This window comes from Musa acuminata, chromosome BXJ1-1, assembly GCF_036884655.1.
Source record: "Musa acuminata AAA Group cultivar baxijiao chromosome BXJ1-1, Cavendish_Baxijiao_AAA, whole genome shotgun sequence".
NCBI lineage: Eukaryota > Viridiplantae > Streptophyta > Magnoliopsida > Zingiberales > Musaceae > Musa > Musa acuminata.
In genome coordinates this window covers 13,235,925-13,250,016 of record NC_088327.1, presented here as the reverse complement: position 1 = coordinate 13,250,016, position 14,092 = coordinate 13,235,925, and the positions used below count along the sequence as shown (strand labels likewise).

The 14,092-nt window shown below is 42.7% G+C and overlaps 1 protein-coding gene and 1 long non-coding RNA gene across 3 annotated transcripts; one reads left to right on the top strand and one right to left on the bottom strand.

Annotated features, from left to right (window-relative positions):
- Positions 1 to 4,420: 4,420 nt before the first annotated feature.
- On the bottom strand, positions 4,421 to 7,613 carry LOC135674779 (auxin efflux carrier component 3a-like). 2 transcript variants are annotated; one of them, XM_065184944.1, is made up of 6 exons: positions 6,118 to 7,613; positions 5,714 to 6,002; positions 5,489 to 5,574; positions 5,262 to 5,419; positions 4,916 to 4,992; positions 4,421 to 4,837 (listed from the first exon to the last, which is right to left on the bottom strand). In XM_065184944.1, exons 1-6 carry the CDS (start codon positions 7,337 to 7,339, stop codon positions 4,771 to 4,773), a joined length of 1,899 nt encoding a protein of 632 aa, XP_065041016.1. In that variant the 5' UTR covers positions 7,340 to 7,613; the 3' UTR covers positions 4,421 to 4,770. The 2 variants fall into 2 exon arrangements, with proteins under 2 accessions (XP_065041016.1, XP_065041006.1); XM_065184934.1 differs by having other exon boundaries at positions 5,714 to 6,005; positions 6,118 to 7,612.
- Positions 7,614 to 7,624: 11 nt separating this feature from the next.
- Positions 7,625 to 10,642, top strand: LOC108953641 (uncharacterized). Its single transcript, XR_001979464.2, has 4 exons — positions 7,625 to 7,914; positions 7,998 to 8,120; positions 9,566 to 9,732; positions 9,801 to 10,642. It is a non-coding gene; the product is annotated as an uncharacterized LOC108953641 (long non-coding RNA).
- The last annotated feature ends 3,450 nt before the right edge of the window (positions 10,643 to 14,092 follow it).

Below are 14,092 nucleotides of genomic sequence, written 5' to 3'. Positions count from 1 at the left end.
CTGTTGCTCATTTTAATATGTTGCATGAGTATGCATTCAAGATGAATATTAGAAAGAAAAAAAAAATCAATGTACTTAATTTATTAATCAAAAGAGTTGCTTCCTGTTTTTTTGTTTGTCATCTATAGTTTTTGATGGAAGAGAATATTGTAATGGTGGTAGAAAATAAAAGGAAAAGATAGCATCATGGGTTATTTATTCAGTCCATATTAGGTTTCTCTTACTGTGCTTGATTTGGATTTAATGAAATAGAGACAGTTCCATGGATTCTGATACCATGATGAATTATTGGATTGGATTACTAGTCATACTAAAAGTTTAACCTATTAGAAAAGGGCCAGAACTCTGCTGTTTTGATTCAAAGGATAATTTAATGTAAGTGCTTGAACTACCATTTATCATAATCACAAGCATTAGCATGTGTTTTGGCATATCCATTTCCATGGTTTGACACTAATTCATGCTACTTCTGCCACTTTGTAAATAGTTCTCCAAATTCAATTCTCTAAGCCAAGTTGGCCAATCTAATTAAAATTTAATTTTTAACTTAACTTTTTTTTTCATTAAGGAAAGAAGCATACTAATCTGATTTGATTCATTTCCGAAAAAACGCTTACTAGAGAGAATCATGTTGGGCGAGAAGATTTTCGGTATAGATAATTTTGAGACGTAAACTTTTCATAAAATTAGTATCGGAATTATGTTCGATTAATCCCTTCAACATTGAAGTTAGAAGGATGATGACGATGATGACGATACTAGCTAAGTATGGATTCTTGGAATGACTACAGCTAATAAGCTGGGCCTGATATGCTTTGATCCTTTTTCATGTACCATCAAATCAATCATCTCAATATGATCCAAGCAGAAAACCATGAACCGAAATGGGTGATTGTGATGCCAATGTCCTGCAAATTGATGGCACTCAAACCACAGAAAAAAGAAAGAAAAAAACAAAGAGTAAATCAATCATCTGGTTTGGAACACCATGGCCATTCATGTCCCTTTCTTTGACTCATTGGAAGCCTAAAGACATGATTCACAAATCAAAAGAGAGATCATAAGGACAATCATTAGAGTCAAAAAGGTGCGATGCTTGGAACAATGAACCAAATGAATCTCTTTTTGATGGCTTTGTCGTCGGATGATTGTCATGGAACCTACAATTTTCTGGAATTAAAGAAAGAATCAAAGTGCTATAGTGAATCCAATGTCATTTTTACATGCACATGATTTTTTTGATAATTTTTTGTTTAAATCATAGAAAGAAAATTGGGTTTTATCTTTATTATCTTTTTCTCGAAAGATGCATATTGGTTCAATGCTATCGTATTCTATAACAATAATAAGTCGTAATATCCTAATTATAACTTATCGATATAGATTAGTATTATTTTGATTTTTTTACCAAAATATCAAAATTATTTCACATAGTATTATTTTTTCTTGAATGTCAACTCTTTTTTATAGCTAAAAAAACATCAACATAAATTGCTTCAATACACACCAAAATTGTATTAAATTGTAATGGGACCAATGGAAAATACAAGTGTTTTGATTCATGAACAGTTCAAACCTAATGCTAGATGAAGACACCAATGATTAGAAGAAGCCTACCTTTGTCTAAAAGTATGTGAAAAGCTCATCACAGCTTTTCCTCTCTTGCTCCATATCCTTGTTATCTTATCCATGGAGAGATCCTTAAACCAACATCAAGACCAAGAGCTGCAAACTTTGCCACTTGCATCAACATCAGCACCAGCTCACCAAAGAGGAAGCCTCTAAATGCATGGCCACAAAACAGAGGTCAAAAAGGACAAGTCTTCCTCAATAATGTCATCTCAAAAGCTGGCTTTGGGCCACACCAAATTGGACCCATTTCTCACATGGGCTCAGCATGGAGAGACCTACCAAGCCTGGACCCACCCAATCCATTGCTGTGCCATCTGCAACCACACTTGCACCTGCAAGCCTCTTCTCTCCTCCATCTTCTTGCTCCTGTTGGATCCATCCTGTCGTCGGGAATGCGATCGGCTTCTTCGTCCTGATCGGCCATCCGTTAGGAAGAAGTCGGTCGCAGACTGTCGCTGCCGCCATCGAAAACATCTTTTCTCTTTCAGGAGCAAACAGATGAGATTGCCTGAATTGAGCTACTCCATGAACAATTTGCTTACAGGATAGCAAGAATGATGGTGATATGCTTCTATTTTTTGTTCTCTAGCAACATGAACAAGGAATCAAGAGAAGTGTTTTGAGCCTAACCAGTCCTACTAGCACAGGATGTTTTCACCAATGACAAGTTATCATCTGAACTTGAGCTCAAGATTATGTTTAAACTGATCATAGTTAAGAAAATTATTATTGTGCAACAATACGATCGCGACGAAAATATTTTCGTCGATAAAAAATTCTTATGGTGTTGTTTAGGAGAAACAACCAGACTTGAATCAAGTCAACCTTCCTTAGATATATATATATATATATATACACTCCATCAAATTACATTTGTTGTGTGCCTCATACACATTTGTAATATCATTTTGAGTACTATAAAAACATATATTTTGTGATATGTTTAAACAAATATATACTAGATCAAATTGTATCACCAGATTGTTGGTATATGACAGCAAGAATCCCCCTATGATATATATATGTGTCATAAGAGTTCTTATGCAAGTTGGGCTAATTATGGTTGACTAGCAACTTAAAGATTGATGTTTGCAATTAGGAGTGAGAGAGAAAGGATCCATGCAACCCATTAACATGAACAAGGAGCATGTATCTAGGTGTGTATGTTGGTCCCTCAACCCCACAACCCATCTTTCTCAGTCATCAACTAGTTGACATACAAGTAGTTTTCATTGTTGCTGCATCTGCCTGGACCATTGTAATTAATGATGTTATATGTACTGTTGTAGTAGGCAATAATTGACATTAACCTTCTGTGATGGGAGTTTTTTCTTGTAGAGAGAGAGAGACATTTGTCTGGTTATATCCAAGCAGTTGTTGTTAGGGCAGGATAACCCAAAGTTCCTATTCAGAGAGAGACATGCTCAAATTAATCAACTTGTAGATAAAAGGAATGATGAACTTTCTCCAAATCATTGAAAGATTTTCCCATAGTTATATTCAGGGAAAAATAAAAAAAAATCAACATAAACATCTTTGATTGTGTTTTTTCTTCACTGATGTTAGCTGAAGAACTATAGTTAGAGTTCAAGATTCTTTAATTGGGTTTGGATTTGGGTTTAGATTCAGATAGGCATTCAAGGAGTGACACCTGTACCTGCAGCGAATCCCTTGATTGCAGACCCCGCGCCACTGCGTGTGTTCCCCTCCAATCCCACAACGCACGCCCCTGGAAGATGTAGCGGGTTGGGCGGGCAACACCAAGCCACGCTTCCCGGCAATTATTCTCATGAAGCCCAATCCCCAACCCACGCTCTACACGAAGACGGTAGACTCTGCTGCTCCCCACAACCATGTCTGAAGAAGGAGCTTACATGCCGCTTCGTGCTGCGTGATGGGAGAATGTTGCCGGTAGCATATGCTGCTGCTCCGGGGGTGACTTGATCGTTGATGGGAGGGCGTGGAAGTGCGGCGTGGGGCTTGAGAAAGTGAAGTGACGTCCATGCACGACTCCTTACTATGGCCCTCCTTTTTCTGTCTCTCAGCTTTCCGCCTCTTGTCCTCGTTCGATACCTTCTTTGCCATGTGAAATCCGTCGTCTTAGCACGACAGGCGAAGGTTTCAGCAAGTTGTTTTTGGCATCATCATCAGATGATATTGTTCGATGGAGCAGCTACAATGCAGATATAGGAAGTAAAGGCAGTTCTAGCCACTGTCAAATGAGACCACCGGGAAGAAGACAGTCCCATTCCATGCACCAACACATGGACTCCCCATGTTCACCATCTCTTTCTTCATAATCGACCACCGCGCCCACTGCTCGGTTTGATTGGTCTACGGAGCAGGAGTGGGCTGTTGAGTTTCCACACACGACACACTAGTGCAGCACACGGCCCTGTTCCCGGCAGGATTAGGAGCTCCCACACACGCTCATGGCCGTGCCTCTGGACCACCGGGAGGCACACGATGCCTTCGCTCTCGTGGTGGACCAGCATCCATCAACGCCTGCACCCCGATCACCATGCGTCCCACCGCCTGCATCGGACTGGCAGCATTCAAGCTGAGCTCAGTCCGCCCCGAAGATGAGCTCGCGGTGCTGCTGGCATCCCGATCGATGGCCTCAACCCCGACACCGCGACGGGACGTGTCGTGATCTGGTGGGCCGACAGATGCTTCCCGTTAGAATTCGATACAAGACAGAGGAGCAGGACGATACTGAGGGCTTTTGCAGCTTTGCTGCCCGTTCAAAAAGATGGTATATGTTCCACGCAAAAGATGCTTCGAGTCATTTGCCAAACAAAACCTTTTTGCATCCGAAAGCAGACACTTACTTGTCTCGATGACTACAACTGTAGTAATAACACAGAAAGCCAAGCTAAAATCGAAAGCTAATGGAGAAAACATTTCTCAGTTCCTTTACTACGAAGCCTTGTTCTGCTTTCTTCCTCTGGAACAGAGCTAATAACATTCAACGCCACCGCAGCTCGGAGAGAGTTTACTTATCCACGTACTAATACTCTTCACGTGGCTGCGTTGTTTCCGTGCCAGTCGAGTCGGACACGGGCGGGCAGGTCACTCTTTTTCCCTTGCATGGACGCGCAAAGCTGAGCCGTGGGGGATCGCCGTGGAAGAAACCCGTCACAGTCCGAGAAGGATGTAGTAGACCAGAGTGATGGGAAGAGCAATCAGCATTCCGAATATAACCCTGCAAGTTAGGAGATATGCTCAGTGAATTCACAAAGACCGAGTTCTTCTTGTTACTGTTCGCTTGTCTTCTGCTTACGCCGTGCTAAGGATGGCAGGGTGGACGTTGTACTCCTTGGCGAACACGAAGGGCACGATGCCTTGCGGAAGTGCCGCCTAAAACACACACAAACAAGAACATGGCATGTGAGTCTTCCCCCTGTGGTCCAAGCAACACAGCATGCGGACGTGTGTGCACACGATCATTGATCGTACAAGGAGAATAGACAAGCGACGAGATCGCAGTGTCAGAAGAGATCAGACGGCAGTGGTGACATGACAGACACCGAGCCCTGTTCGTTCCATTCCCATCCCGTCAAATCGGACGGCCGAACAGCTAGTGGCAATGCCGAAGATGGAAGAGAACACGAGAGCGGAGCAGTAACCTGAACGATTGCCACGTGGAGGAGGGTCCCGCGCAGCCCGACGGCGATGGACGCAGCGGCCATCACCGCTGGCCCGGTGAGGAACCGTACGGCCATCGCGAACGCCGCCGCCGTGTTCCCGCACGCTATTATCCGCGGCTGCAGCGCCATGAACAGCCCTGCCAGTTCAGAAACATTAGCATCGGATACAGCCAGTTTTTGCTGAGCAAGCCGTGGATATAACTCACCTAAGCTAAACATGGCCATCCCGAGGCCAGCATCGGAGAGTATAGAGATGGACTTCTCTACGATCTTCGGCATAGCAACGTGCCATCTGCACCCCAAAATTAACGACGACAACAACTTTAGACAGTTCATTACCAGGTCGATATTTCAAGCACTGCGTCCTGCTATCATTGTCTACCGATGGCGTACTGTAAAGGCGCTCAGAAGGTGGTGGTATTGACGCTAACCGGAAGGCGACGAGGGACCAGATGAGGCCGATGAGGCTGGAGTAGGTGTTGGGGTTGCGAATCAGCTTGCGCCACACCATGATGAGGATGAGGCGGGTCATTACGCTGGCGGGCGGCATCTGGTGGTGGACGGCCCCGCCTGGCCTCTCTTCTCCTTGGCCTCCGACGACCTTCGGCTCCAGCTTCTGCAGCACCTCAGGTGTGATCACCTCCTTCTCCTCATGTCCGTCATCCGTTCCCCTCCTCCCGTCTCCGAAGCTGAACTCCTCCGCGCGGTAATCCTCACCGGCTGCTGTAAACCGCTCACATTTAAATCGAGATTAGTTGGGATTATGGTCGGGATTAAGGCTTAAGAAAACAGGTATTAATTGGTGTTAGGGATAATAATATGTTAGTAACTAAACCTTTGGTGGTGGGGCCGTTGAGGGGTAGTTCGGCGGGCAGAAGCATCCGGATCTCCTTCGCTCCGTGATCGGCGCGGCCGCCGAGGTCCGACGCGGAGAGGTCCTGACCGCCGAAAGCGTGGAGGCCGGCCACCTCCGACACCGGTGACGCGCTCGAGCTCCACACGAACATGTGTAGCTCCTTTGCGTCCGCCGCCGCCCCCGTCGCCGTTGCCGTTGCGGCACCTGCTCGGTTGTGGTGATGCTGGTGGTTGGGTTGGGGATAGGGCTTCTTCCCCGCGGCAGAAATCTCCGGCGGCGGGTGGTGGAGGTGGCGATGGGGTTCGTCGTCGAAGTTGGAGGGACGCGGGGTGGGGCCGCGAGAGGATTGGAGGGAGTAGATGTCGGCGGCCCCGAAGCTCGAGGGGCGGAAGGTTGGGGCGGGTGCGCCCCCGCCGACCATAGCGAAGAACTCGGAGTGGTTGAAGTTGGACCCCCTCGGGGTGGGGTTCCTGGAGGAGCTGAGGGAATAGATCTCGGCGCCGGTGAGGTTGGAGGGGCGGGGGGTCATCATCGCCGACCTCCTCGACGACGTCGACTTGCGAACCGTGACGTGGATCTTGCCGTCGCCGCTGACCTCGGCGGCAGCCTCGGTGGCGCCGGCGTCGAGCGAGACGACATCGGGGTCGATCCGGAAGGAGACGATCGAGGCGGCGGTGTCGGGGAACTGGTCGGCAATGAGGAGGCGGGCAGCGCGGAACTCGAAGAGGAAGAGCATGAGGGTGTACCAGATGATGCACTGGAGGACGACGATCTGGACCATGAGGGAGCCGGAGTAGGGCCCGTACATGGCGATGAGGAGGGGGATGCCCATCACCAGCGTGTTAGGGAGAGTGGACAAGGAGAAGACCGTGATGGACCAGTCGAGAGGGGCGGCGCCGCCGGGGAGCGGGCGGCGGTGTGGGAGCAGGTTCGACCAGGCGGCGAGAGCCCCGAGGACGAGCAGCTTCTGCAACGTGTCAGCGGCGACGAACCGGAGGTTCATGGCGTAGGGGTCGTTGGTGGAGATGAAGTGGAAGGAGAGGAGGGGCACCGCGAAGATGGCCACGAAGCGGTTGATGCCGGAGCACTGGTCCGGCGTGAAGATGCCCCACCACCGCACCGACCCGTACGCCAGTATCATCGCCACGTACAGCGGCACCACCGCCGCTAGCACCGTGTACAGGTCGTGCCACGAGATCATCTCTCAAGCTTGCAGCCCTTCTCACGTCAGTCTCTCGCTCACTATCACTTCTTTGCTGCCTCCGCCGCCACTACTCTGCCTAGCTAGTGATGTTAATCATGTTGATGATGGCAGAACAAAAATGGGGGCGAAGAGAGCTGCACACGGATAAATTTGCTTGGAGATGGTTGTCTTTGAAGCTGAAGTTGATTGGTGGTGACTCTCTTTCTCTCTTCTCCCAAGAAGTGAGGGAAGGGAAAGCAGGGGAAGTGAGATTTCAGTAGTAGAAAGTCTGAGGATGTCTTCGAGTGCGTGTTAACTATTGCTGTACATCTGCCCTCCCTGGCGGGTATTTATATATGCCCCACAAAGGAAGCCTGGAAGATGACAAGCAGAGCACTGCTGAGCTGGGATTGCTCCTATCTTGTGTTGGAGATGAAAAGTGAGATTGGATGAGGGTGCAGCATGCATCCTGTGTTTGATATGCCAAGCATCTGAGGGATCCATACGTCGCAATGAGGAAGAACCTGCTCGATTTATGCTTGTCAAAAAGAACTGGTACTTCTTTACACTCTGGACAAAGTCACAGGTATGAGGTAAGTTGTATACACAAGATCCATGATTTATACATGCATCGAGTTCATGTCAAAAGCCTTGATAATTGTTATTCTCCTTTCAGATTATGTTTGAGATATTTTTCAGCAGAAAGCAACCAGACTTGTACCGAACTGTGGCATCTACATGAATTCCAGCTCTGTTCATGTTTCTCATGCTGAAGGAACGAGATTTACATGTTTCAATGGTGAGATTTCATTTGAAGTTGTTTGATTCATTTTTATAGACCTCTTCTTGCACTCAAATATCTACCTGAGTCGCTTTTTGGATTATGCTTTTATGTTTGTGCCCAACTGAACAGTTACCATGACTCGATCATTTGACATGACAAATCTCATGCAAGTGCTTTATATGCCATATGAAAGTGATCCGCTTGCAATCAATCACTTGCGTAGATATTCGATAGAACAGCCTGTGGCCATTGAGGCCATTAACATCTTACAGGTTACAGCTGAGACCTTCAGTGGACTCTGAGCTTCTTGTGTTTTGGAAATACAAAATGTCACTGAAAGTGTTGACAAATTCTCAACTCCTAGTACACTTTTGTCAGCGTTAGGAAGGCGCCATTGGGTATTCACATGTGATGAATAGTCTCACATGGAGGAACTGTGTATTTGTTGAAGTGATATATGAGAGCTCTTGAATTAATAGATTGGAATTTTAGATCAGGTGGCACTACTCTTGTAGATGTGCCCATTTCTATCTTCCTAGCAAGACCTAATTTCTCCGAGTGATATTAGACCTAACTGGTACTGAAAGACTACCTTTGTAATTATAGCTTGACTCAATAGCTTAGGCTTACAGATACACCTTAGAGGAGGGAAGAACTCTTATGAGACTAAAACTGAGTCATTTCTAAGGAGCTTGATAAACTGGACTATCAAAGTTTCATGCAGACCTTGAGATTAAACATCTTTGAGAATTTATTATTCTCAAGCTCAAGCTTGGAATGTTCCCTCAACTGATATTATCTGATCACATCTCTAAGAATTTCATCTACAACATCTGCAAGTATCATACTAACATTATATGATCAGCGAATGAATTAGACATAATTAGCAACTTATCTAGCATAAACCTCCATTGATATTGACTTTAGGTTTTTTTTTTTTTTTTCAATATACCTGCTACAAGTATCTGATTTTAAGTTATGTTATGGTTGATTGGTGGTGGTGGTGATGATGATAATGATGAGAAGAAGATTTTAGGATCGATAACTTCCGATTTTATTTAAATCACAATATATCAGTTGAATATGACAACAGAAAATGTTATAGATCTGTTCAACAGTTGTAAAAAAAAAAAAAAGCTAGAGAATTACAATAAGTTGATTTAGATTAATATCAAAATCAGTCAGTATATTCTTGATCCTCCAGATACCAAGAATGAAAATTTTCCAAACTGAAACATGTACCACACTAACAATCCATCTGACCTCTCACAACCTCCTAGTGAGGAGGAGCCCATTCTTCAGTTACTTTTCCAACCATTCACACTATTCAATGTTTGTCCTATTATTCTCAAAGACATATCTTCCTAAAATGCTTTTGTTATGAACATGTATATGTTTAAAGTTTATCATACAGAGGCTAATGGTACCATACTGAAATTAATGAAGGTATCATTTGGCAGGCACTCTTCTCCAAGGTTGCATAACTCAACATAGCAATATAAACACATGTCAGTGAAGGGTTCTCTTCATATTTGCCTTCTCTCATATGCTTTTCAGCTGCATTTACTCCATGCTCGACATGGACCAGAAGTGATGACACCTTTGGTGATGGACCACTGTAGTCAAGGTAACCATACCACTTGCTAAAACTCGGAATGAGTATTCAAGTAAATGTAATTATTATAGTTACTGCAGCAACTTGGAGGTGATTGGGACTGCTCAACTGAAGAGGAACATGGAGGGTTACCTTACATCAATCCAGCTCCAACTCAAGGAAGGATACATCACATACAGGTAACAGTTATTCTTCTCAATTCGATAAATTGTTGAAGTATATATTGAGTCGTATTATTATTATTATTATTTTACCCTTTAAGTTCTTAAAATTAGTGGTCACTCAATTCAAAATCTTTAAGATAGTATTAAAGTAGATGATGAATTCAAATCTTATATTTGTCTCTCTTTCTTAAAGTAATATTCATTCTTCATTTGGGCTTATACCACACACTTGGTGGTTTTTATTCACATGTCAAGTGGGCTTAGACCGACTTGGTCATGAGAGGAAATAAATGTTAAGGTATATATTAGATCCCCTTTGGAAATAGCAGTCAAATCTTTCAGATTTATAATCAGCATCTTTTGATTTTGAAACATAGGTCCTTATGAAAAGTCAGAACATCATAGAAACAGAGATGTGTTTGATCATGCAAGTCCCCTTCACTTTTTGATGTCCGTCCAATAATTGGTATTGTGAAGTCCATGAACAACCAAGCCAGCATCTTTAATGTACTAACTTCTGATCAGCTATTGCATATAGCACTTTTTGAGGTGGCTAAAAGTGAGATGGTTAAAGCCTCAAAGACACAACCCATGTGCCCTGGCTGTTTTCACAAGGCATTTTCTCACACATAGGAACACCCATAAGAGCCAAATAAGCAGTAGGAAACACAGCAGAAAGATGCATAAATCAGAAAGAGAGAGCATCATCTTGTTCACAGTAGTTTCTTGTGAACATCCACTATCTTTCTTGACATAAACACGAGAGAGAGAGAGAGAGAGAGGGAGAGAGAACTAATCTGATCACAAGAAAACTCTTTTGAGCATGTAGTAGTAGCTTTCTCTCTCTCTCTCTCTCTCTTCTCTTCTGAACATGCATGAAACGAAAACATGCGTTGTTCTTAAACATGTTGATGAGGAGAAGGGCTAAGAGTGGTCGCCATCGTGGTGGCTGGTTCCAAGAACTGAATCAAAAGAGGAGTCAAAGTTGATGGATCTTGTTGTTTGCTCTTCACTTTTCTCGCTCGCTTTTCCTAGCCTCGTCGTGAGGTCGGGTAGGGCTTTCGATAGCGACGAGCGTCGAACACCACTCAAACATTCGGCTCCGCCTTCCCTCTCTCTCTCTCTCTCTCTCCCTTCCTTTATCTTCTTCGTCGATCCTTGTTGACCGTCATCGTCACTTAGAAATCCAACTCGCTTTCCAGCCCATCCCATTGTTCCTTCAAATTTTGTGGAGTTCGCATTTACATAGTTTGAGATCTTTTGTTTGTATATGCCATTCCCATTGGCAGCCATGATTACCAATAAAATTTAGAAAATACTAAAGTTTAAAACCACTTAATATCCCTCTAATATCATTGACAACTTAAATTTTCAGAGATAAACACAAAAGTCACATTGTGTTTATTAGAATAAACACAATGATATGATGATATTTAAGTTTTTTTCAGTTTTGTAGGGATATATATGTTTTAACTTAGATTAGAGGAGTAAATACAAAAACCATAAACTTTGGAGGAATATATAATATGTATATATATATATATATACAAGAGGTATTGAAACCAAAGAGTAGGTGAAAGCAACAGTCAACAGATCTTATCAAGCGTATCAAGGAAGCCACAATGCGGGATGAAAGGTCCCCGTGAACAGCATGTTGGGCGCCGCCCTCATCAATTACCAAGTGGGTTGGGCAGAACGATCCTGTGGCCCTGCTATTGAAATCATGTGACTGTTTCGATTCAAAGCCCGATCTGACACATGAAAGTGTAGCTTACGCAGCTTTAATTTATGGATATTGCAAGTCCTTATTTATTAGAGTTTTGCTTGCTTGACTCGGTATTTTATATAGACTTATACATAAAGTCATCATACGCATAAGATGAATATTAATATTACAATTCAGAGTTTTTTTTGTTTTTGTTTTTGGTTAGTGTATTGCTTTACAAATAGTAGGTCGTAGCTTTGAGTCAATGGGTGAGTGTCATAAACATCATTTGATGTAATAATTTTTTAAAATATTATTCTAATCTAGAAAAATTATAACAAGGCATTAGTTGTTATCTACAATTAGTTGCTTTTTATGTCGCATTTTATAGTGGAAATAATTATATGAAATTATCAAATATTACTCGGATGTAAAAAGTCAATCGAATGTTTGAGCATTATGATTAATGTTGTCGTTTGTCATGCTAATCACATGAGGTGTTTGGCTGACATATCAGGCTGATGGAACGTCTGAGTTTGGTGTTGAATTGATAGTAATATAACATTCAGATGTTCACATGTTAGATCCCCTATCATCCATACACATCCTCTACATTGTCTCAACTTTTAGTATATAGAGAGTGTCGAGACATAAATTTAATAGATAATTTAATTACGTTAAAGGGAGTGAGATATGCTTCACAGTTAGATTCGATTGTGTCAAGTGACACAAAATGCTTCATGATGGAAGTTGAGAATGCTTCGTAATTAGACTTGCCTAGTCAATGGATAAAAGATGCTTTATACTTAGATTCGATTAAGAGATATATGTGATGTGTTTGACTATATCATGGTTGGTTTAATTATGTCAAGAGTAATTTGGTTCAATAGTATTAAGAGATAGAGGATACTTCCTAGCTTGGGTTTGGTCACATTAGAAGAAAAAGAATGTTTCCTAGTTGGGTCAAGAGATAAGGGATATTTGATGATCGAGCTTAATAGCATTAGGAGTTAAAAGGATGCTTCATAGTTGGATTCAATCACTTTAGGAGATAGAGGAGGCTTCATGATTTAATTTGATGATTTCAATAGCATAGATTTGGTTGTGTCATCTAATTTGATCATGGCTAGGTTCGATCGTATCAAGAATAATTTGATTTAATAATGCGAAGAGATAGAGGATGCTTCCTAGTTGAGTTTGGCGAGAAAATTGATGCTTCTTAGTTGGGTATGAGATGTTTCATGGACGAGCTTAATAGCATTAGCAGTTAAAAGGATGCTCCATGGATTCAATCACTTTAGGAGATAGAAGAGGCTTCATGACTTAATTTGATTATATCAATGGAGACATAGATTTGATCGTGTCATCTAATTTTATATATATTTTTTACGTTATAATCACCTTTAAGTTATTTCAATTGTCGTATCAGATTTGATTTGATTTGATTTGATTTCTGACAATTTAAATCACGGCCTAATGTCTGTTCATATCTAGCCAATCAAAGGACTTTCATGTCACCCATCTATTAAATCGTTAGGCAACAAAGGAAATCATGAGTCTGACATTCGATCTTTTGTTACTAATTAGGGGCTTCTATATCACCCATCAGTTGAAACATTGAGCAAACCCAAGGGTTAGGCGATGAAGGTCAAACAGTGCTCAAACCTTATAAAAGAGGGTATTTAAGCCTCATTCTCTTGTCATAATTCTTAATACCTTTGAACTCTCAAGTCTTCTTGGCCTTTGGCCTTTAGAATTTTTCACCCAAACCCTCTACTTGAAGGTCTAAGATGTCTTCCACCACCTTCTCTTCTTTCTCTTTTAGGTTAGACCAACCTTTTAGTTTCCTTCACCCCTCTCAATCTATGTTAGCCTCATTTCCTCCTAGAAAGAGGTTAGAGCCATCACGTCGTCAAGGAGTGCTATTCATTTGAAGGCAACTTCTTCTTCTTCAAGTAGATGAGTGTTGTCGTCCGTAATGCACTTCTAGAGTTGGTCTTGAGGATCTTCACCACCTTATGTCTTAGATTCTTCATCCTGCTCGAGTTTGAGCTTTATAAGTGTTTAAATTGGTGGTTGATTCTTCATCACTGCTTTATGTATATTTAAGAGATCTCACCCACCCAAGTTGCACTGAGCTCATGGTGTTATATTGCAGTATAATAGTGACTAGTATTCGAATGTCCATATATAAGAACTCCTATCGAGTATCAAATATGGAACAGATATAGTTGAATCCTACCAGGAGAGAGGTCTCTTCAACATGATTCTGATTGTATATCGCTAAGAATCCTTATTAACTAAGGATTTTCCAAATGGGAGCAGTGTGCCTGTCCCGCCTGCTTCAAGGAAGCCACCAGTCTTGGGCAGATGGCTTCTGACATGTAACACAAGCCCTTAGACTGTAGCCTGGGCTGTATTCTTCCATCACAGGCCTTCTTCACTCTTTAGAGAATGCCAACCAATCTCCTGACATAACAAGACATGCCGCCCCCACTAAGCT